This window comes from Sciurus vulgaris (genome assembly GCF_902686455.1).
Source record: "Sciurus vulgaris genome assembly, chromosome: 3".
Classification (NCBI taxonomy): Eukaryota; Metazoa; Chordata; class Mammalia; order Rodentia; family Sciuridae; genus Sciurus; species Sciurus vulgaris.
In genome coordinates, this window is record NC_136463.1 from 181,238,134 (window position 1) to 181,263,398 (window position 25,265).

General features: G+C 35.1%; 1 protein-coding gene across 1 annotated transcript in view; it reads left to right on the forward strand.

Moving 5' to 3' along the window:
* PSMD1 (proteasome 26S subunit, non-ATPase 1) overlaps positions 1–25,265 on the forward strand; it is a 97,071-nt gene that overhangs the window by 8,501 nt on the left and 63,305 nt on the right. The window contains exons 5-16 of the mRNA XM_079134832.1: positions 148–353; positions 2,626–2,769; positions 5,239–5,465; positions 10,041–10,101; positions 11,072–11,200; positions 12,573–12,661; positions 13,397–13,475; positions 13,996–14,169; positions 15,784–15,895; positions 22,910–23,106; positions 24,020–24,115; positions 25,192–25,256. Of these exons, the coding sequence (XP_078990958.1) occupies positions 148–353; positions 2,626–2,769; positions 5,239–5,465; positions 10,041–10,101; positions 11,072–11,200; positions 12,573–12,661; positions 13,397–13,475; positions 13,996–14,169; positions 15,784–15,895; positions 22,910–23,106; positions 24,020–24,115; positions 25,192–25,256 (1,579 nt within the window). The remainder of the gene's footprint in view (positions 1–147; positions 354–2,625; positions 2,770–5,238; positions 5,466–10,040; positions 10,102–11,071; positions 11,201–12,572; positions 12,662–13,396; positions 13,476–13,995; positions 14,170–15,783; positions 15,896–22,909; positions 23,107–24,019; positions 24,116–25,191; positions 25,257–25,265) is intronic.

Consider the following 25,265-nt stretch of genomic DNA (forward strand, 5'->3'; position numbering starts at 1 on the left):
GTTTTATTTGAAAGCATAAGTTTTAACATTTTGAATTTCCTCATTACTTTATAGTTATCTCACAGGTATATGATTATAAATGTGAACATTGTCCTTTCTGGTAGTTTAGTCCAATTTACAAGGTTATCAATTTTATTTTCTCCATAGCAAAATGCATTGATCACTATACCAAACAATGTGTGGAAAATGCAGATTTGCCTGAAGGAGAAAAAAAACCAATTGACCAGAGGCTGGAAGGCATTGTGAATAAAATGTTCCAGCGGTGTCTAGATGATCACAAGTACAAGCAGGCTATCGGCATTGCTCTGGAGACTCGGAGACTAGATGTCTTTGAGAAGACCATACTGGAGTCGGTAGGTAGATGATGTCATTTTAGAATTGTTATTGATGGGAAATCAGCAAAGCAAATTTTTCAAGCTGAAAATCTGGGTAGCGAAAAGAAAATCTATTTAAAACAAAAAATAAGGTGCTTTTTTTTTGCCAAAGGCTTTTTTTTTTTTTAAATATATGAACTTTGTGTTTTGTGTTCATAGAACATATGCTTTTATCGTGTCACAATTCTTCATTCCTTTGAAATTTTTCTTGGGGAAGTTGTATTTATTACCCTGCCTTTTAAAAAGAAGAATGTATTGATAAACTATTTGAATTAATTTATTATGGTTAAAACTATTAACTAGATTCCAGATTCAAGAATGTTTTACAATAATTTAGACAGTCTTAAGTCACCAAAGTGGTCGCAACGGTGTAAGGCTGATTTAAGTGGACAGTGATTTGCAGGCCCACTTTGCTTCAGCACTTCTTCCTCTTGGTGATCTGGCTCTCTGTACTCCAGCCATTTTGGTCTTTTATCCTTTCCTGATGGACCTTGTCTTATCCCTGCTACCAAAAATATTCTTTCCTGTCTTTATTCGCATCACTCCTATTCATGATCAGAGCTCAGCTGTCTTTTGTTTGCAGAATTTTCCATTAATCCCCAATATCCTTTTCCTACTTAACCTCTACTACAAAGATGAGGTCCAGTTCTTCTGTTAGTCTTATAGAGCCCTGTATATTTTCAAAGTGTTAATCAGTTTTTAATTAATTGTTTTATTAGAGCATTAATAATTGCTTTTCCCACCAAGTAAGTACTTTTTGCCTTTTTCATTACTGTGTCCTCAAGGTTTAAGTCATTGTTTAGCAGCAGTAGTAAGATTTTATGTACATGAGGAAATAAATGAGTGACCACATGATAGAATGGTCTTTGTTTCAGTTTTATTTTTGTGCAGTTATAGACTCTCCTTGTCTTCATGTGAAAAAGATTAAAATATTTGCAGTCATTCATTCAGCAAATGGGTTTCGAATGCCTACCATGTACCAAACACTGTTCTAGACATTGGAGTTATAGTGGCTAACAAAGTTCCTACCCACATCAGACAGTCTGTTTGGGGAATCCAGAGGGGAAACAGGCAATGAATAATAGGTAGGTAGGTAGGAAAGAAAAGGGGTAATACATGTTATTTTAAAAATAAAGTTAGCTAGGGCTGGGGCTGTAGCTCAGCGGCAGAGCGCTTACCTAGCATGTGTGAGGCACAGGGTTCAATCCTTAGCACCACATAACAGTAAATAAAATAAAAGCATTCTGTCCATCTACAACTACAAAAATTTTTTTTTTTTTAAATACAGCAAACTAGACACAATGATGCACACCTTCAATTGCAGCTACTCAGGAGGCTGAGGTAGGAGGATCAATAAGGTCAAGGCCAGCCTTGGCAACTTAGCAAGACCCTGTCTCAAAATAAAATTTAAAAAGGTCTGGGGGTGTATTTCAGTGGTAGAGCATTCTGAGTTCAGTCTTTGGTGCTGGTAAATAGATGGATGGGGAAAGAGAGTAAAAAAATTCATTTGTTTTGCATTCATTACATACTGCATATTGAGCCTATCCTATTATATGTAATATAATGCGGATGTTTTAAAATTGTCTTTAATTTCTTAAAATGCTAGTCACAGCTCATTAAGTTGATTTAATTAGTTACTAATAAGCCACAACTTGCTTTTTGAGAAATACTTCTGTAGTTCTGCAGTATGTTTATTTATGTTGAAGAACTTCTGTAGGGCAGTATCTCAAATATTGGGGGTGCTAGTAAGAACCCCAAGCATAAACACCCATTGTGTAGGTCAAGGTTTCCTCATAGAACACCAGACAGATGTGGCAGCACTAATGCCTGAGCTTGAGATAGTTCTGGCTGCTCAGTACAGGCAGTAAATTAGGAACAAAGTAGGATGCAAAGAGCTTTCGACAGACAAGCTGCAAAGCATCGTCACTTAGTGTGTGGACAGTTGAAGCAATCTTTTTATAATAAACAGCATCAATCTGTTACAGTATACTTTGTTCATGTAGAGATGTCCTGCATGACCACTAAATATTAAATTGCTTTCATTCCATTTTTCATGAAGATAAGGAAATGTGTAATTCTTTATTAAAAATTTCTCTCTAACAAGGTTTAAATTATTAAGGTTTTTATTATCTAAGGGTTTTAAATCATTGTTTTGAATGACTAAAGAAGGTACATTAAAGTAATCCTGTATCTAAATAAACATAATGCTTCAGTAACCAGATAATGATGTAATTAAAAATTTATCTTTCAGAATGATGTCCCAGGAATGCTAGCTTATAGCCTCAAGCTCTGCATGTCTTTAATGCAAAATAAACAGTTTCGGAATAAAGTACTAAGAGTTCTAGTTAAAATCTACATGAACTTGGAGAAACCTGATTTCATCAATGTTTGTCAGGTAATTACACTGAATTACATTACTCTACACTGTGCTATGCCACATTATACAATATTGTATTATATCTTATTACATTATTATAATGGCTTTATACATGTATCTCAGCCGATCCAATCAATAGCCTCATGAAGATAAGATGTATGGTTTATATTTCTTTTTACTGATAAGAAATGAAATCTCATAACACTAAAGTCTGTTTTGTTATAATGTATTATTTATATGCATTTTTCATTTTCAAAATAAGCATTTAAGGAAATTTTGGAAATTAAGGTTTAAAAAGAAGGTGGAAGATAAAAACGTTACTTATGCTATACTATGTCATGCTAAAAAGAATTCAAAGTATAGAAATTATCTGTGGGTTCATTATTCAAACACAACCAAACATTTGGATATATTTTCTTTATTATCCTTTCATTTGTTTTTGTTGGTACTTAAAAAATCAAATTGTACAGAAAATATATAAAATGAAAAGAAAGTTTTTACCTATCCCTTCCTTCTCCTGGGACTTTTCCCAAAGCTAATACTAGATGTTTTCCCCAAAGTTCGGGCACATGTAGATCCTTAATCTCTGTGTTGCATTTTCTGGACTGGAGGTGTGCATAGGTTCACATCTCTCTCTCTCTCTCTCTCTCTCTCTCTCTCTCTCTCTCTCTTTCTTTTTCTCCCTTTCTTTTTGGTACTGGGAATTGAACCCAGAGACACTCTATTGCTGAGCCATATCTCCAGCCTTTTCATTTTTTTAAATTAGAGATTTTTGTTTTTCTTATTTTTGCACTGCTGGGGCTCAAATCCTACACGTGCTAGGCAGGCCCTCTGCCATGGAGCTACTTCCCCAACCCTAGGCTTTTGTATTCTGCTTGAGCATTCTATCACGTATGTGCTTTCATGTGTTTGTATCCTCTATACTTCTTACAAATTTAAATTGAAAAGCCCCCTTTTTGAAAATACATTTTAAACCAAGTTTGAAACATAAAATGCTGAAAGAGGAAAAATCTACATTTAAATCACTCAAAGTCAATTTAATGTTATATTTCTTGTTAACTCTCTTTATATAGATTTTTGGAGTTGTGTTTGTTTTTAAAAAATTTTTAATAGTTTTTAAAACTCATATAAATAATAGTATTTTACTGTCCCTTTTTTTGCTGTATTTCTCCTTCATTCCTTAGAGTCAACTTTATTTTTTTAGCTTTTTATTCCTAGCCTTTAAAATTTTTATAAGAAAATTTATTATACACTTAAAAATTTGTTTTTACAAATTTATTCATGTAATAATAATCATAGATGGCATATTCTAATAAGTAAATTTAATGATGCAAGGTTAGAATCTATGCATGCTAGCTGAAAATCTGCCACTGAGCTCTGAGCCACATGCCCGGCCCTTGAAATATATTTCTTAACAATAATACATTCACAGTATTTAAAATTCAAAAAGAACTATAGAGTAATCAGTAAAGTCTCTTACTTGTTTACTCCAGCTTCCAAGTTCCCTTACCTAGAGACAAATTATCAGTTATCTATAGCTATTAGCTGAACACTTTGCCTTGTTATAACTCTTAACAAATTTTTGTCAGACTCTTTCTTGATTTGTAGTAGTAATTCAGTCTATGTACTTTGTCTAACTTAACCATCCCCGTTATTGGTCATTTGTTTCCATTATTTCCTGTTTTTAATTCATAATAATTGATTATGTATTTATCTTGAAGTTGAGTTACTTGCTACTCAAGGAAACAAGAAAATTTACATTGATTTCTTAGAAGAAAAATTCTAACTCTCTCAGATGATTCTGTTAAATATGGCAGATATGGCAGATAAATTATAAGAGTAATAAAAGAAATGCTTCAAGATGATAATTTTGATCTCTTATCCTGGTCCAACACAATATTATGTGTTCAGTGAATGAATGATTCCTACAGTATATGGTAACAGAAAATACAAGTTGAGAATTACTTGGATATAAATTATGGTTAAGAATTAAAGAAGCAACTGATCTTGATGGCACATGCCTATAATCTCAGCTATTTTGGAGGCTGGGGCAGGAGATTCACAGGTTCATAGCCAATCTTGGCAATTTAGTGAGCCCTTGTTTCAAAAAAAGGTGGGGGAGGTGAGGGTGTAACTCAGTGGTAGAGCACCCCTAGGTTCAATGCCCATTTGTTCAAAAAAAAATTTTTTTTAATAGAAACCAAGATTCATTCAGCAACTAATATTGAATACTGATAATTGCCAGGCATAATATAATTCATGGAAATTATATGGAAGTTTTTTTTTTTAAATGAGCACATTCCATTTTTAGGAAAACTCCATGAGTATTGGGTTCAGAAATAAAACAGTAGGCAGATAGTATGCCCCCAATTTGCCTGTGCTTACATTTTAATGTCTCCTATATTGTCAACTGTTTGTCATGCTCTAAGTACTTTGTATATGAAGTTTTTAGTTATTGTATTGTTATGTTCTTTATCTCCATTTCAGTGCTTAATTTTCTTAGATGACCCTCAGGCTGTGAGTGATATCTTAGAAAAACTGGTAAAGGAAGACAACCTCCTGATGGCTTATCAGATTTGTTTTGATTTGTATGAAAGTGCTAGCCAGCAGTTTTTGTCATCTGTAATCCAGAATCTTCGAACTGTTGGCACCCCTATTGCTTCTGTGCCTGGATCCACCAATACGGGTACTGTTGCAGGATCAGAGAAAGACAGGTATAAGTATCTTTTTCTGCAGCAGAACTTATTGAACAATCTTTGTTTTATTTTTGAAATAGATATAATCATAGTTGGCATATTCTAATAATAAATAAATTTATAGCTTTCATAGACTGTGAGGTCTTTTTAGGCTATTGCTCTCTTTTGCACTGTGCTAGAAGTACAGTAATGAAGATCACCCTTCTAGAAAGAAAGAGAAGCGATGATCTGGTACAGAAAGATAGCATGTTTGTTCCTTAATCAAATAAGTTAAAAATCTACCTGTAATTTTAGCTACTTGGGAGGCTGAGGAAGAAGAATGGTAAGTTCAAGGCCAGTCTTGGCAATTTGCTAAGGCCCTATATAAAAAAGAACAAAAAAAGAGTGTCAGGGACCTACAGCTATTCATTGGTAGAGTGCTTGCCTAGCATGCCGGAGGCCCTGGTTCAATTCCCAGTACCCAAACAAAAAAAAAGGGGGGGGGGGTCTTAGGTAGGGTTGGAGGGCTTGCTTTAAGATATTTGTCTTAGCTATATAGATATTTGGAAAGAAACATCCTCAACTTTTTGTGCTTCTATTAAAACTAAATACATAAATAGGTTAATATGGTATTAGATCTTAGTTTCCTATATTTCCTTATGCATTTAGACCACTTCCTTAAAATGTTTGTATCTTAGTTATATCTTATTATTTTTCTTCCAAAGTTTTCCATGCAATGGAGTCATAATATGTCTTTTTTTTTTTTTTTTTTGGTGATGCTGGGAATCGAACCCACAGCCTTGTGCTTGCAAAGCAAGCACTTTACCCACTGAGCTATCTCCCCAGCCCCGAGATGTCATTTTTCTTTCAAACTGTTTTACCTTCCCAGTACATTTCAAATAAAATTCTAAGTCCTGAAAGTAGCCTGCAGTGCTATGCAGTTGTCCCCCTGTATCCCCAAGTTCTGCATCTATGGATTCAACCAACCATGGGTTGAAAATATTTAGGGGAAAAACATTAAATCTGTACTAAGTATGTACAGACTTTTTGTTGTTGTCATTCTCTAGACAATACAGTATAACCACTACTCATATAGCATTTACATTACATTACTATAAGTAATATGTAGATTTGAAGTATGCTGGAGGATGATGTGCTCAGGTTATTTACAATTACTCAGCCATTATATATAAGGGACTTGAGTGTCCACAGATCACATCTGTAGTGGTTCCTGGAACCAGTCCCCTGTGGGTACTGAGACAACTGCACATGGTATGACCTCTGTACCCCTCACTTCCTCTCCTCCTCCTTTCCTCACTGCCTTCAGACCTCACTGACCTTCCTGCTGGTCTTGAGAAACACCAGAATTATTCCTGCTTCTGAAAGGTTTTCTTTTAGTTTTTATTATTTGTGTTGTTTTTTTTTGCTTTATTTGAAATCCTCCTTTTTATAGGAATGTTTGATCTTCTTTGCCCACCATCTAAATTTGTCTCTTCCTTTTTTGCTTCTATTTTTTTCTTTTAATTGAGTAATAATTTAAATACAGTGAGATGCATACATCTTAAGCATACAGTTTGTTGAGTTTTGCTAGTATAACACCCATGTAACCAACACCTTTGTTACCATCCCAGAAACTTTGCGCCCTTTGTGGTTAACTTCTTGCTTCCAAGGAAACCACTGTTTTAATCTCCATCATCACAGATTAGTTTTGCATGTATTTTTTTTTTTTTCTGTTCAGAATAATGTCTGTAATATACATCTTTTTGGGGGATGAATTAATATTGTATTTTACCACATAATTGTCAACACCACATTAATGTATATTTTGAGTATTCTGTGTATCCTAATCTTGTATCAAAGACAATATAGTATAAGTGATTTTTAAGTAATACCAGCACAATTTTTTTAAAACTTTTAAGTAATGGTTGTGGCCCACTTTTTTGCAAAAAAAAAAAAAAAAATCATAAAAATCTAGTGATTACACAGTGAAATACAGTAATTGATTTCATTGCTGAGTACCATATATTAGAGTATATTTATCCATTCATCTACCTATAGACCTTTGTGTTGTTTCTGGTTCTTGGCTACTAAGAATAAAGGTATTAGGCTGGAGATGTAGCTCAGTGATACAGAATCTTTCCTAGCGTGCATGAGGCCCTGGGTTTAATTCCCAGTACTTCAGACAAACAGAAACAAGGCTGTAGCCAAGTAAGTGTATAATCCCAGCTACTTGGAGACTGAAGCAGAGAGATTGAAGGTTCACAGCAAGCCTGGATAACTCAGCAAGACTCTGTCTCAGAATAAAAAGGGTTGGGGTTGCAGCTTGGTGGTGTACTTGTCCAGCAAACACTGAGGTCTTAGGGTTTAATCCCAAGTACTACAGAAAAGGGGAAAAGAACAATGGTTGTGAACATTCTTGTACAAAGGCTTTTTGTAGATATAGATGTGTTTGTTTCTCTTGGGTATATACCTAGGAGTAGAATCACTTAATAGCAGGGTATATATTTAACTTAGTAAGAAACTGCCACTCTTCCAGTGTGACTGTACCATTTTACTCTTCAGAAGCAATGTAGTTGTTCTACATCTTGACCAACATTTGATGTCAGTGTTTTAAAAATGTTGCTCCTTTCATTGGTAAAGTGGTATTTCATTGTTATTTTAATAGAAGTCATTTGTCAAAAATATGTGTTATGAATATACCCCCAGACTTTGGCATATGATTTCATTTTCTTTGTGGCATCTTTTTATGAGCAAAAGTTTTTATTTTTGATCAGTCAAATTTTCAATTTTGGGACTCCATCTGAGAAATTCTTCACTGGCCTCATGGTTACAAATGCAATGTTCTAATATGCTATGTTTTCTTCTAGAAATTATATAAAGTTAGTTTTCGTATTTAGGTCTCTAGAAGAACTCAGCTTAACTTTTTGTATATGGTGTGAGGTAGGAGAACAGGTTTTGTTTTCCACATGAATATTTAGTTGTTCCATCACCATTTGTTTAAAAGATTATCTTTTTCCTATTGCCTTGGAAATAGGAAATAGGATTCTGACAAGAATCAGTTTAGCATATGTATGCATTGGTAGATTTTTTTTTCTGTTCTTTTTTCATTGATGTGTTTTCTCTTGTCAGTAATACTTAATTGCTAAAGTTTACTGAAAGTCTTGAAGTCAGAAAATGTAAGATCTCCTTCTGTGGGTATGGGGCTGCTGGAGATCCTTGTGCACACTGGGCAAGCACTACACCATTGGGCTACAGCCCCAGCCCCAGACCTACAGTTTTAATTTGTTTTTTTTTTTTTTTCCAAGATTGTTGTGGCTATTATAGATCTTTTGCATTTATGTAAGTCTGGGGATTCTGATTGGGATTGTGTTGATCAGTTTGTCCCACATTGAAATCTTGATAATATTGAATCTATAATATGTAAACATGTGCTTTTATTTAGGTTTTCTTTAATTTTTCTCATCAGCATTTTGTCAATAGCAGTGCAGAGGTTTTGCACATCTTTCCTTAAATTTCTTATATTCCTGTGTACATTATGGTTTTTTGATGCTACTGTAAGTGGCATTTTTAAATTTCCATTTTCAACTTGTTGCTACAGTATGGAAATACTTTATTTTTGTGTATTAATGTCAAATCCTGTAACCTTGCTTAAATCACTTTTTAGCTTTTGTAAATTTAAAAAAAATAGGTTTTATAGAATTTTCTACATTGGAATCATCTGTTGCTAGAGACCAGTTTACTTCTTTCTTTCTAATCTTTATGCCTTTCCCCATTTTTCTGCACTTGCAGGCTTCCTAATACATTATAGAATTTTAGTGACAAGAGTAAATATCCTATCTTTGTTCCTGATCTTAGCATCTGACTTATTTCTTTTTAATTGAGGTTTTTTCCTTTTTTCTTGTCATCTTTTTTTAAGGCATTATGTGTTTATTTGCTGTCATGTTCCTTCTGAATTAATCTTTATTTCTACAATGATTTTTTCTCTTTATTTTTTTCTAATTTTCCCCCAGTTCCATTATTTTAATTTCCAAAATTTTCAAATTCTGGTATTTTTTTTTAATCTCATATCACTTTCTTAATGTCTTTTGTTTTGAAATAAATTTTCGCTGCTTTCTAAAACTTTCTCTTCTGTTGTATTTGTATTTAAACAAAAGATGGCTGATGTTTCCTTTCTCTGCCTAGCTTTTTCCCCTCAGCATGGTACTTTGATCTAGAAGGAAGTGGTGGCTGTCCAGTTTTAATAGTTCTCGTGGTCTCTAATAGTTTACTTCAAATTTGTTGTAGCCTATGGTAGTTTATCTTAATCTGACCATTTTGGGAATGGGGAGGGATACTTTGCACCCTGTATTTGTTATCCATGGATTTTCCTGACCTAGTTGCTTTGTGTTTTAATGAATTTATTTGGGGAAAGTTAAGTAACTGGGCTTCTTCCATTTTAAAGATGCCTAGAATCTTTTCTTATTTCTTATTGGTAATACTCATGAAGTAAACATTATTTTCTTACAAAATATTTAATTTGGACATGGTTTGGATCTATGGTATAAACAGATTGCCTGCATGTTCTATTTAGAAACAGTTCATCAGGTTCTTGATTGTTGATTCTTTTCATTTTAGTGACTCGATGGAAACAGAAGAAAAGACAGGTAGTGCACTTTCAGGAAAGACACCAGATGCCGTGAGTATCCGTTTTGAACTTGAGGTTGCTATTTAACACGTTGTATTGTAAATTCGTTTAAATAAGTGATACATACTTGTTTTTCTGAAGTTTGTTAAATTTGATACCAAAGTCCCTTTATAAAAAAGAAAAACAGCCTGATCCAAAAGAGCACTTAGAAGAAATAAAATCCTGAGATCCTTACTAAAGAATGATCTCTGTCCCAGAAAACCTTCAAATTATCTGTCACAAGGTGAGACAAAAACATGGCATTTAACAAATGGCATCCTATCTAGAGGGCAGGTTAGTTATCTGTGCTATTTTAATGCTCACAGTGCATGAAAGGGTGGGGCAGATAGTGGAGCAGAGATGTAAATTTTCCTCCTTCAGGGTGTTTGGCATCTGAGTCTCGGTTATGTAAACGTCACCCGTTCTCTTTCATGAAGAGTTGTCTTAATGGCTTGGTAGTTCATGAGATTATATGTATTTGTCAATTAAAGATTTTTTTCAGTTTTCTCCAGCAGGGAGTTTCTCAACTAAAGAATAAGTAAACACTGTTTAAAGTAATTTGTCCTGTGTGTCATTGGTAGTTATTCTTTCCCAATATTTTTCTATTTTTAATATTAAACTATTTTACATTGGGAGCTAGTTTGAAATGAATTGTATTCTTTTTTTTTTTTTTTTTTTTTTTTTTTTTTGCAGTACTGGGGCTCGAACTCAGGGCCTTGTGCTTGCAAGGCAAGCACTCTACCAGCTGAGCTATCTCCCCAGCCCTGAATTGTATTCTTCATCAAGCTGGTATATTTCATTGGCATCTACCAAAGAAAAAAATCTCTTTCTCTCAAATAATGATAAATTAATTTTCTAGATTTTACCATTAAAATGAATTTGTGTATATATGTGCGTAGACTTTTAATTTCACTGCTTTAGGACTGATGAGATAAAGTTGGCTTAATGAATTTTCAATAATGTGATTTTCATTGTTTTGAAGAGTCCAGAGCCCAAGGACCAGACTTTGAAAATGATTAAAATTTTAAATGGCGAAATGGCTATTGAGTTACATCTGCAGTTCCTAATACGAAATAACAACACAGACCTCATGATTCTAAAAAACACAAAGGTAGGAAATTCAACCATAATGGAGGTTTTTTCCTTTTATTTTTTGAATACTTTGTTGTATTTTATTCCTGATCAAGGGAGTCACTGTCTGAGTTTTCGTAGAAGTAACAGTGTAAGGGGCCAGGGTATAGTTCAGTGGGAAAGTACATGCTTAGCATTCTTGAGTTAGGCCCTGAGTTCAATCCCAGCACAACTACAAAAACAAACTGAGTAAAATTTTAACTTCTTAGAAAGGGAAGGGAATTAGCAATGATCAAGCATCCATTTTTATGCTAGTCTCTTTTGGGAAGTTTAGTGAAATTTAGGTTTTTTTTTCCCTTACAAACTTCTTATCTTGCGGAGTATGGTATACATCTGTAGTCCCAACTACTTCAGAGGCTGAGGCAGGAGGATTTCAAGTTCAAATCTAGCCTTGTCTACTTTTCAAGACCCTGTCTCCAAAAATAAGTGGACTGGTTTGGGGTGGTTTATGACTAAGAATATAGCTCAGTGCTTGCCTAGTATGTATGACACTCTGGCTTGACTCCTTAGTATCAAAGAAACCCAAACACTTTTTATTTGAATGTATACATGTAACAGTTGAACAAACAGCACAATCAGGATATTAACAGACATACATAAACATGTGTCTCTATTTCCTACTGAACCATGTATACTTCCTGAGAGTAGAGGTTCTTATCTTGTTACAACCTTTGCTGATATATTGTTCCTGACAATTATTATTTGTTGAAGAGGTAATTTTTGTATTTGGTTCAACACAAAAAGATATATAGCTTAAAGTTCTTTCTCTGTTTTTCCTCTTTTACCTAGTATCCCTTCCCAAAGACATTTATTCTTCTTTTATAGCTGTATTCAATGACTGAATAGCTCTTTGATCAAAGCATATATGAAAGTGCTTTTTGAAACTTTAAAAATAATTTTTTCAAATAGAAAAAAAAAAGAGCCAAAAACTTTGTATTTGTGGCAGTCATTTGAAGCTAGTTTGTGTAACATAGTCCCACTAAAAATAAAATTATTTTGGTGGCCATGAGTTGTAGATTTTTCTTTAAGTTACCCCAACCTTTTGGAGACCTTAGCCAAAATGCTAAAGAGAAGTAGGAAGTTAAAATGTTTAGAAAACAAAGAATAGAAAACCTACCACCTAAATTCCCACTGAAAATCTGGTATTGACCTTAAGGTAAGACTGCAAATAAAACTCTTTGGCTTTTTATAAACTATTTACTTAGTCTTTATAAAGAATGTCCAAAATTCATATTTTGACTTTCAGTTCAGTTTATGTCAGTTTTTGCCACAAAATAGGGCCTTTGAGTGTGAGTGAGAGCACGCACAGGTATGAAGCTCTGCCAGTTATCCCAAAAAATCTGTTTTTGTAGGATGCAGTACGGAATTCTGTATGTCACACAGCAACTGTTATAGCAAACTCCTTTATGCACTGTGGGACGACCAGTGACCAGTTTTTGAGGTAAATATGATTGGAGATTTCTACTTTGGTTTCAGATCTTTAGTAGAGAAACAGTGTTGACATCTTTACATATCTGTGGAAAGCTTTTCCTATTGACCAGTCCTGAGTTTTAAATATTTTTGTTATTTTCTGAAATTTTTAAATTTAATTTTCCTACTCATTTTAAGGTAAAATTAATTCCTTTTATTAGGTGGCTTGATAATAGGTTTTGAAGGAAATATGTGAAACTCTGAAAATAATAGATTTTGTGTGAAATTCTGAAAATAATAGATTTTGATTTTGTTCATAGAATTATATGTTGTACGTTTTAAAAATTCTTAAAATATTAAAAACAACTTAGGAGGTAGAGTAGAATCAGCAGTAAGTTGTGATCCACAGTGTAAAATGATTTGAGATGGTTCAAGGTTAAAAAAAAAAAAAAAAAAAAAGAATTTTATTTATTTATTTATTTTTGTGGTACTGGGGATTGACTTTAGAGCTTGGTGCATGCTAGGATGCTAGGCAGGCACTCTGCCACTGAGTCCCCAGCCCTCAAGGTAAAATTTTAATGCTTTTATTGACCTGTGTTAAAAAGTTTTGTGAAGGGGGCTGGGGATATAGCTCATTTGGTAGAGTGCTTGCTTTGCATACACAAGGCCCCGGGTTCAATTTGCAGCACCACCAAAAACAAAAAAAAAAAAAAACTTTTGTGAAATTCATTTGTAAATAGTATTACTGAGTTTTCTTTTCTTACAGAGATAATTTGGAATGGTTGGCCAGAGCCACTAATTGGGCAAAATTTACTGCTACAGCCAGTTTGGGTGTGATTCATAAGGTAATATGTGTTATTTATTGTGAATAGGCATCAGAACAGAAGCAGTTTTTCTGAGGTCAAGGAAAAATAAAAGCCTTTTTTAGTTAATTGACACACACATTTTGCTAAGTCAAATCAGTCATCTTACAGAGAAGGATGAACAAAATAAGATATTAAAACTAAGATAGTAAGACTATATAAGATATTAAAAATTTCATTAATTTTTTTAGTAAAAGGTAGAAATTCTTTTCCTGTGGAGGCTATCTAAACCATTTTGCAAAGGATAAATTGGAATGTTATTTGTGGAAAATTTATTTGGGAAAACATAAAACAAAGAAAAATTTGAAGCATAGACAGTGTCTTATAACTAATGTGAGTGAGTCAAAGACTATTCTCATTTGAGTGATGAGTTGTATGCGTAAGAGCTTTGCTGTCTCCTCTAGCTATTGAACATTCTTGAGGAAAGGCAGGAATCAGAAAATATTGTGCCTGTTTTCCTGTCCCTTTCTCTTACCGATATCTTTATGGCTCATATTTACAGGGTCATGAGAAGGAAGCATTACAGTTAATGGCAACGTACCTTCCCAAGGATACTTCTCCAGGATCAGCCTATCAGGAAGGTGGAGGTCTCTATGCATTGGGTCTTATTCATGCCAATCATGGTGGCGACATAATTGATTATTTGCTTAATCAGCTAAAGAATGCTAGCAATGATGTAAGTATTAAAATGGAAAACTAAATTTCTATTACTTAGGAGTCTGAAAACATTATATTTGCCAAATCATTTTAGTGAAAAAAAGATTTGATAGATTTGGAGAATACCGAAAACAGTGTTATTTTCAGAGGTTTGTTTTGTTTTGTTTTCTTTTCTTTTTAGAGTAATTTCCCTTTTTTTTTCCCATAAGTTAAAATTGTGCTTTCCAGTCCTTTAAATTCTGTGACAAGCAAAACAAAGTACCATACCAAAGTATGTTGTAAAACATACATAATTTCTTACACTTATAGACAACTTGGAATAAGTGACCTTAGAATCTTAGCACTATCATTTTATATAAAACTCGGCCTCCAGCCCCCAATTACACATGCTGTCTCAGAAATTAGAATTCTTTCTTGTTTTGATCATTGATAATTTTTTAAATGTAATTCTTTTGGAAAAACTTAATAAGTAGCCCTACTGTTATTCTAAGGAACCCTGAAATAGAATTTTAGATTTTAGACTTTAGCTTTCATGTTTCAAGTGGGCTCTTTTTATAAAGCCACCAGGATAGTGACTGAGTAAGCCAGAACACCCTATCCTCATTCTTTAGTGGAAAGATTGAGCCAATAGGATGTTCTATCTCAGCTACTAAGCCCTTCTCCACAAATCTTGTGTGTGTGGATATGCTTTTGCCTCATTTCCTCCTGTATCAGACAGTGTTTATGATTATCAAAACCCAATAGCGATAGACAGTTATAGAAAACTCTTCTGACAGACTTAAACAAGGAGTTTGTCAGAAGTTGCTTGTATAATTATGAAAAAACTGATGAACCAGTTCCCACAAAGGTTAAGAGTCAGGCACTTTCAGAGATCTAACACAGTCATCTCTTCGGGGCCCTACTATTAGGATGAATGAACTTAAAACATTTTTGCCTTTTGAGTATAAAATTCTAGAAAATGAGCATTCTATTGGCCTGGCTTGGGACAGGGCTCATACTTTGGTTAGGGCAAAGTAGGAGCTTACTAAATGACAGTCCCACCCAGACTAAGCAATGGAGGAATGTATTCCCAAGACATCGTTGGCATGCTGTCACAAATAAAAGGATACTGTGCATTCAGAATTGACATGACCATTAAAGTCTCCTTTTTCAAATTTTTCAATTTGTCCTCTGGACCCTTTTGTTCTCTGGCCCCTTTTGTTCCCACTTTATTCACAATCTTGTTTTTAGGTACCTTCTCTACCTTTCTCTTCTCCTTCCCCTCATCACACAGGCATACTTAGGTCACCTGTCCCTCCAAAAACCTCACCCTGACACTTGCCTCTCCTTCTTAGTTATTGTACAGTTTTTCTTCTCTCCTATAAATTCATTGAAAGAGCGTTGTGATCTCTGTTCACTTTCTTTTTTCCCTTTCACTTCTCAACTCTCCTGTTTTGCATCAGCACGCATCATTCTGTTGAAACTGAAATTGCTCAGGTTAGCACTGGTCTTCTGTTTATTAGATCCCTTGATCATTCTCATTGAACTAACTTCTATATATATAATGTCCCTGAAATGATTCTGGAGTTAGAATAAAAGCTTAGATTTTAAGTACTGTTGTTCCAAATCAATGAAACCAATACTTTTTCCCTAGATCGTTAGACATGGAGGCAGTCTGGGTCTTGGTTTGGCTGCCATGGGAACTGCACGCCAGGATGTGTATGATTTGCTAAAAACAAACCTTTATCAGGATGATGCTGTTACAGGTAAGCATTTGTTTCTAAAGACAAAAAGCTTTAGAATTAATGTAATTGTGATTTTTTTCCCCCTATCTTTTCATAGCTTCTTTATGTGGTGCTGGGATTTGAACTTAGGGCCTTGTGCATGCTAGTCAAACACTCTTATCAGCTGAGCTATATCCCCAGCCCTTTTCATAGCCTCTTAAAAATCAAATGTATTCTCTGCTTAGAGAGTAGATTTTGCCCCATTCGTCAGATTTATCTTATGAAACCATGTTTTTTGGTACATAGGCTTTCTGAAATGGTATAGCCTGTGTGTTCTTATAGAACTTTTTCAAATAGAAAGTTATGAGAGTGATCTCCTTGTATCATGAGGATATTCTGGTTTTGGATGACAGTATGCTAAAATGCCAAAAATTGCCATTATTATTTTTTTTTATTTAAATTATTTTTAATTTTTACAGACTGGATTTTGACTCACTGTACACAAATGGGGTACAACTTTTCATTTCTATGTTTGTACACAATGTAGACTCACACCATTCATGTAGTCATACATATACATAGGGTAATACTATCTGTCTCAGGCTACTACCTTTCCTTTCCCCATCACCTCCCATGCCATCTTCCTCTACACCATCCAAAGTTACTTCATTCTTCTCTCCCCCACTCCACCACCCCCCTTCGTTATGTATTTTTATCCACTTATCAGAGAAAACATTTGGCCTTGACTTTTGAGCTTGGCCTATTTCACTTAGCATGATATTTTCCAACTTCATTCATTTGCCTGCAAATGCCATGATTTTATTCTTCCTTATGACTAAGTAATATTCCATTGTGTATATATACCACAGTTTCTATCCATTCATCAATTGAAGGGCATTTAGGTTGGTTCTACAATTTAGCTATTGTGAATTGAGTGACTGTGAACATTGATGTGGCTGCATCACTGTAGTGTGCTGATTTTAAGTCCTTTGGGTATAAACCGAGGAGTGGGATAGTTGGGGTCAAATGGTGGGTCCATTCCAAGTTTTCTGAGGAATCTCCATACTGCTTTCCAGAGTGGCTGCACCAATTTGCAACTCCACCAGCAACATAAAAGTGTGCCTTTTTCCCCACATCCATGCCAACACTTATTGTTTGTGTTCTTGATAATAGCCATTCTTATTGGAGTTAGATGAAATCTTAGGATGGTTTTAATTTACATTTCTCTAATTACTACAGATGATGAACACTTTTTCATGTATTTGTTGATCACCTGTATATCTTCTGTAAAGTGTCTGCCCAGTTCCTTAGCCCATTTATTGATTGAGTTCTTTGTATTTTTGGTGTAAAGTTTTTTAAGTTCTTTATAAATTTTGGAAATTAGTGCTCTGTCTGAATTGTGAATGGCAGAGATGTACTCCCACTCTGTGGGCTCTCTTTTCACGTTATTGTTTGTTTCATTTAGTGAGAAAATCTTTTTAGTTTGAATCTATCCCATTTATTGATTCTTGCTTTTATTTCTTGTGCTATGGGGGTCTTGTTAAGGAAGTCTGATCCTAAGCCAACGAGATGGAGATTCAGGCCTACTTTTTCTTCTATTTGGTCAAGGGTCTCAGATCTGATTCCTAGATCCTTGACCCTTTTTTTTTTTTTTTTTTTTTTTTTGTGGTACTGGGAATTAAACCCAGGGCCTTGTGCTTGCAAGGTAAGTACTGTACCAACTGAGCTATATCCCCAGCCCCCTTGACACATTTTGAGTTGACTTTTGTACAGGGTGAGAGATAGGGATTTAATTTCATTTTACTGCATATGAATTTCCAGTTTTGCCAGCACTATTTGTTGAAGAGGGTATCTTTTCTCCATTGTATGTTTTTAGCACTTTTGTCTAGTATGAGATAACTGTATTTATGTGAGTATGTCTCTGTGTCTTCTATCTTCTACCATTAGACTACCTGTCTGTTTTGGTGCCAGTACCATGCCATCTTTGTTACTCTTGCTGTATAGTAGAGTTTGAGGTTTGGTATCGTAATACCTCCTATATCACTCTTCCTGCCCAGGATTGCTTTGACTGTTCTGCGTCTTTTGTTATTCCAGATGAATTTCATGATTGCTTTCTCTGTATGAGAAGTGTCATTGGAATTTTAATTGGAATTTCATTAAATCCGTATAGTGTCTTTGGAAATATAACCATTTTGATGATATTAATTCTGCCTATCCAAGAAGATGGGAGATCTTTCCCTCTTCTAAGGTCTTCAATTTCTTTCTTTAATATTCTATAGTTTTCATTGTAGAGATCTTTCACCTCTTTGATAAGATTGATTCCCGAGGTTTTTTTTTTTTGAGACTATTGTGAACAGAGTTATTTTCCTCATTTCTCTTTCAGATGATTCATTGCTTATGAAAAAAAATTGTTTTAGATTTATGTGTGTTGATTTTATATCCTGCTATTTTGCTGAATTCATTTATTAGGTCTAGAAGTTTTCTGGTGGAGTTTTTTGGATCCTCTAAATATAGAATCATGTCATCAGCAAATAGCAACAGCTTGAATTCTTCTTTTCCTATTCGTACCCCTTTAATTTCTTTGATCTGTCTTATTGCTCTGGCTAGTATTTCAAGGACAATGTTAAATAGAAGTGGCAAAAGAGGGCATCCCTGTCTTGTTCCAGTTTTTAAGGGGAATGCTTTCAGTTTTTCTCCATTAAGAATGATTTTGTCTGTGGGCTTAGCATAAATAGCCTTTACAATGGCCCTTTTTTTTTCTTCTAGTGTTTGGAGCATGAAGGGGTGTTGTATTTGGCAAACACTTTCTCTGCATCTATTGAAATAATCATGATTCTTAACCTTAAGTCTGTTGATGTGATGAATTATATTTATTGATTTCCGGATGTTGAGCCAACCTTGCATCCCCAGGATGAACTCCACTTGATCATGATGCACTGTCTTCTTAATATGTTTTTGTATGTGATTTGCCAGAATTTCGTTAAAGATTTTTGCGTCTATATTCATCAGAGATATTGGTCTAAAATTTTCTCTCCTTGATGTGTCTTTGTCTGGTTTTGGTATCAGAGTGATATTAGCTTCATAGAATGAATTTGGAAGGGTCCCCTCTTTTTATATTTCATGAACTACTTTGAGGAGTATTGGTCCAAGTTCTTCTTTAAATGTCTTGTAGAACTCAGCCGAGAATCTGTCTGGTCCAGGGCTTTTCTTGATTGATAGGCTTTTGATGGCTTCTTCTATTTCATTGCTTGAAATTGATCTATTTAAATTGTGTATGTTCTCCTGGCTCAGTTTGGGAGGATCATATGTCTCTAGAAATTTGTTGACGTCTTCAACATTTTCTATTTTGTTGGAGTATAGATTTTCAAAGTAGCTTCTCCTTGTGTATGTATTTCAGTGGTGTCTGTCGTGATATTTCCTTTTTCATCATGAATTTTAGTAACTAGAGTTTTCTCTCTCCTCTCTGTTAGTGTGGCTAAGGGTTTGTCTATCTTGTTTCCTTTGGCAAAGAACCAACTTTTAGTTTTGTCAATTTTTTGAATTGTTTTTGTTTCAATTTCACTGATTGCAGCTCTAATTTTAATTATTTCCTATCCTCTACTACTTTTGGTGGTGTTCTGTTCTTTTTTTCTAGGGTTTTGAGATGTAATGTTAGGTCATTTAGTTGTTGACTTTTCATTCTTTTCTTGAATGCACTCCAAGTAATGAATTTTCCTCTTAGTACTGCTTTCATAGTGTCCCAGAGATTTTGATATGTTGTGTCATCATTCTCATTTACCTCTAAAATTTTTTTTATATCCTCCCTGATGTTTTCTGTTATCCATGCTTCATTCAATAGCATATTATTTAGTCTCCAGGTGTTGGAGTAGTTTCTGTTTTTTTATTTTGTCATTGATTTCTAATTTCATTCCATTATGATCTGATAGAACACAAGGTAGTATCTCTGTTTTTTTGCATTTACTCAGGACTGTTTTGTGGCATAACATATGGCCTATTTTAGAGAAGGATCCATGTGCTGCTGAGAAGAAAATATATTCAATGAATGGAATATTCTATATATGTCTGTTAAGTCTAAGTTATCAATTGTGTTATTGAGTTCTATGGTTTCTTTGTTTAATTGTTGTTTGGAAGATCTATGCAGTGGTGACAGCAGTTTGTTAAGATCAAACCCAGTATTATTGGGTTTGATCTGTTTGATTCCTGGAATTGAGAAGGATTTGTTTGATGTACGTGGATGCGCTGTTGTTTGGGGCATAAATACTTACAATCGTTATATCTTCCTGATTTATGGCTCCCTTAAACAGTATGAAATGTCCTTCTTTATCCCTTCTGACTAACTTTGGCTTGAAGTCCACTTTATCTGATATAAGGATGGAAACCCCTGCTTTTTTTTTACTGAGTCCAAGTGCCTGGTAGGTTTTTTCCCCTTCCTTTTACCTTTAGTCTGTGGATGTCCTTAACTATGAGATGATTCTCTTGAAGGCAGCATATTGTTGGGTCTTTCTTTTTAATCCATTTTGGCAGTCTGTCTTTTGAGTGATGAGTTTAGGCCATTAACATTCAGGGTTTGTATTGCATTCCCAGTCATTTGGGCTTATTTTTGGTTTTAAACTTGTCTTGGTTTCTCCTTTGATTGTTTTTTCCTTTAAGGTAGTTCCTCCCTTTGTTGTTTTTCATTTCCTCCTCATGGAATATTTTGCTGAGAATGTTCTGTAGCGTAGGCTTTCTATTTGTAGACTCTTTTAACTTTTGTTTATCATGGAAGGATTTTATTTCGTCTTAAAATCTGAAGGTTAGTTTTGCTGAGTATAGGATTCTTGGTCAGCAACCATGTTCTTTCAGAGCTTGAACAAGCCCTTCTAGCTTTTAGGGTCTGGGCTGAGAAATTTGCTGATATCTGTATTGGTTTCCCCCTATGTGTAATCTGATGCTTTTTCTCTCATAGCCTTCAAAATCCTATCTTTATTTTGTATGTCAGGCATTTTCATTATAATGTGCCTTGGTGTGGATCTGTTGTAATGTTGTGCATTTGGTGTTCTTTAAGCATCTTGTATTTGATTTTCCATTTCATTCATCAGGTTTGGAAAATTTTCTGATATTATTTTATTGAATAGGTTGTTCCTTCCTTTGGTTTTAATCTCTGTGCCTTCCTCAATCCCAGTAATTCTTAAATTTTGTCTTTTATGATGTCCTGTAGTTCTTACAGGTTTTGTTTATGGTTTACCATCTTCTCTGCTTGGTCAACTTTATTTTCAAGATTAAATATTTTGTCTTCATCGTCTGAGGTTCTGTCTTCCACGTGATCTAGTCTGTTGGTGATGCTTTCCATTGAGTTTTTTATTTGGTTTGTTGTTTCCTTCATTTCAAGGATTTCTGTTTTTTTTGTTTTGTTTTGTTTTTTTAAGAATCTCTATCTCTTTGTTGAAATGATCTTTTGTGTCCTGCAATTGCTCTTTCAACTACTTATTGGAGTGATCATTCATTGCCTGCATTTGCTCTCTTATCTCATCCTTTGCTTCAAGAATCATTTTAATTATGTATATTCTGAACTCCTTTTCTGACATTTCTTCTACCATGCTGTCACTGGATTCTATTAATATAGAACCTAGGTTTCTTTGGAACATTTTCTTCCCTTGTTTGTTCATGTTCACATATCTTCCCCTCTAGCAGTGCAGATCTAGGGTATTTTAGCTTCCCCTCTATAGGCTGATAGTGACCCTACAGGTTTCCAAAACCTCTTCTTTAAGGGTGAGATCAATATTAGCAGCACCCAGTAGAGACAATATGCAGTCCTAAACCAAATAGCCCCTATGAAGATGTTAACAATATTGTCATAATAAACAGAGAGGATGAGTTCAATTATTATCTACAGTATAGCAAATAGATTTGCAGTAAGGTCTGCAGTTTCTAATGGAGAACTGAGAGGATGGGGAGGGGTGTAGGATGTAACTGTTAATGGGATAAGAAAAGAGTATATAGATGTTCTAGATCATAGAAAGAGTGAACGTGTAATCAAAAGAAGTTGGTTGTTAGCATGAAAAAAGGGAGAAAGAGACTTGAAGGAAATAGGTAAACAGAAGGAAAATAGAGGAAGAAAAATAAAGGAATAGAAACTTGAAAATTTTCAAAAAGGAGAAAAAGAAAATCTACACTATAACAGTCATATAGTATTCAAACCTCCCAGTCTTCAGTAGCCTGATGCATGAGAGGTACCTGACAATGAGCTTCCAGTCTCCAGCAGGCATCTCAGGATGGGACTTGCCCTACCTAAAGATGGCAGGTGCTGCTTCCAGGATAATCCAAGATGGCTGCACTGGCTGCCAAATGTGTTGGCAAATGGGCGAGCTGCAGCTCAGGTTGTGGACTGATGGCACCGGGGGTCCTGGCACAGTCAGTCAGGCTGGGGATCCTTCAGGTCCTGGCTTTGTCTCAAAATGGCAGCAGCCACGTGTAACCAAACCTGCGGGTACTGTGACAGTGTACTTCCACGCAACAGCAGGAAGCTGGCGATTGGCAGGTGGACCTTGGTGGGTGGGTGATGAGTAAGTGAAAGGCAGGCAAGAGTCAGGCAAATGGGCAAATGGTGTTTTATCAGCGGCTGCCAGTGAGCAGTCTGCACTCAAAAAATAATTGATATGCTGACAGGCTGCAGGTGATCACAGTGGAAAAATGGGGTAAACAGCAGGGGATCGATAAGCAGCAACAACTACCTCACAGAGCAACAGATATCCTCTGCTTGAAACCTAAGTTATGGAGCAACAAGGAATGCAGCCTCCCTCTAGTCCGCCATCTTGGATTTCCTGCCGTTATGTTTTCTTTGAAGTTATTATAGGATTTACATTCTGTCAGAGCTTAAAAGGATGACAGGCATAAATGTTTAAATATAGTTCCACATATAGTATTTTCTTTTTATCAGATGGTTTCAAAAAAATGCTATCAGAGACAAATGGTTGCCTTTGATCATTGATGTAACTGGTGCAGCTTTCTGTTGAAAGTATTTTATTGACTTTGTAAATGTTACTCTTGCTTTTTAATATTTTACTCTTTATTCTTTAGGAGAAGCAGCTGGCCTGGCACTAGGTTTGGTTATGTTGGGCTCTAAAAATGCCCAGGCTATTGAGGACATGGTTGGATATGCTCAGGAAACTCAGCATGAGAAGATTCTACGTGGTCTTGCAGTTGGCATTGCTTTAGTGATGTATGGGAGGATGGAAGAGGCCGATGCGCTCATCGAATCTCTGTGTCGTGATAAGGTGAGGTCCTGTCTATCCTCTTCTCACTCGCACACTCTGGTTATGTCCAGTAGGTTTATTTGTTCATAAAACTTGTAGGATATATAAGTTCTAATAAAATTTAAGAAAGCAAAACACTGATTAAAGTTTTCTTCATTATTCTTTGATCAGAAAACAGTGACACTCCATACTCACATATTGTGGTAAGGGTTTTCCTGTTGCCTTTTGTTTTTACAATGGTATTATATATGATAGGTAGTCAGTGGTTAATGATACCATTCTCTAAAATCTGATAAAAACAACCACTGCTATAGTTAATTTATAAAATTACTATTAATTTGTTTGACTGCCGAAATTTGTTTCTTTGACTGAGTGCTCAATGCCCAGCCAGGAGTTACATGATGAAGTAAAAGTGAGAGTTAAAATATGAAATTAGAAGTCAGTTACTTTATTGTTTATCTGATAATTGGGAGTTGACTCCCCCAAGGCTGTGGGTGTTGATACTGACTTAAGTTTATACCTCCTAGAAAATGTGGAGTGGGATAGACATGATGTGTAGATGTGTAGAATATTGTGAATTAAGAACAATTACTTCCTCTTGTGTTAGAATCTTTCATTTCCTCATTCATTTGGAAAACTAATAACCACAAAACAATTTGTGTTCAGGTTTCCTATCTAAAACCAGTTTACTTGGTGGATGCCTTTGTGCCTGTTGAACTGTAGCAATTCCTGTTTTGTTTTGTTCATTTGGGTTTTGTTTGGTTTTGATTTGGGGGATTGGGTTCCACTATCTTGCCCAGTCTGGACTTCAACTCTTGGGCTCAAGGGATCATTCTACCGCAGCCTCTGAAGTAGCCAGAACTATAGATGTGTACCAAAACGCCTAATAGCATGGTTCTAAGTTGATGATTAGTGTTGAATCATTCTTTCTTAGGACCCAATTCTTCGAAGGTCTGGAATGTATACTGTCGCCATGGCTTATTGTGGCTCTGGCAACAACAAAGCTATTCGACGCCTACTGCATGTTGCTGTAAGTACTTTGGTCCTTTCTTGGAAATGGGGTAGAAAGGAAAGTTTACAGGTGGCTAGTATATATCTAGATAAAGCAGCACAAATACCACATGACCACCACTCTTGAGTCTTCAGTTCAGATTCTCATTCATTGGACACAATAGGCTATAACCCAACATTAGGTTCATGTAGGTTTTCAGAAGGATCTAGGAAAGAGTAATGCCAGTATGAATGGAAGTCTTTAAAGCCACTTGAGTGCAGTTTCTAAAATCCCACTTTCAGGGGCACCCTCATTAGTAGACAGACCATGTAAGAATGTAGTCATCCTAGAATAGGGACTCAAATGAACAATAAGGAACCACTTCTTTTTCTAGCCCATTAAGTTAGCTTCCAGGTACCCCTTAGGGACATCCTGGATTACAAAAGACATATTGCACAGAAAGCCTATGCCCATCTTTTCCAATGGGCATTATCTGTAGTCCTCTCGATACAGGTGTAGTTAATCGAGAATAAATAATTACCTGGTCACACAGTCAACATTCCATGTGTCTTAACTTACTGGGTGTCTATCATCATCATAGTGGAAGAAGGTAAACCTTCCCTTGCAGAAAGATTTGGAGCTGCTAATTAATTCCCAAAGATATTCACACCCTACAATATTAGTGAGTAATTTCTCCTTTATCAGTGCAGTATGTGTTAAGTTCTAAATGTTTGTATTTTGCTTAAATTTGGGACATACTTTTTTGGAAAAATATTGAAGGAATGACTATAATGCAGCTGAAATAGTTTTAGGAAGTTGCCCTGAATCTTATACTTCACTAAGCTTTAAAGGCTTATAAGCCATAAAATAGAATTTTCAAATAATTTTTTTTCTATATCAGGGAAAGACTTTTATGTGTCATTTTAACACTTTATTTACTATGTATACTTAAGGTGTACAACATGATGTTTGATATATATAATGAGGGGGAAAGCATTCTAATGAAGACATATTCATGAGGACTAATTTACACTTAAGTGATGTGGGCCGCTCATCGGTTTAGTCTTGTGATAGAATGCATGGTATAATATATAATCTTTAAACTTTTTCCCTAGGTAAGCGATGTTAATGATGATGTCAGGAGGGCTGCAGTGGAATCACTTGGGTTCATTCTATTCAGGTAGTTATT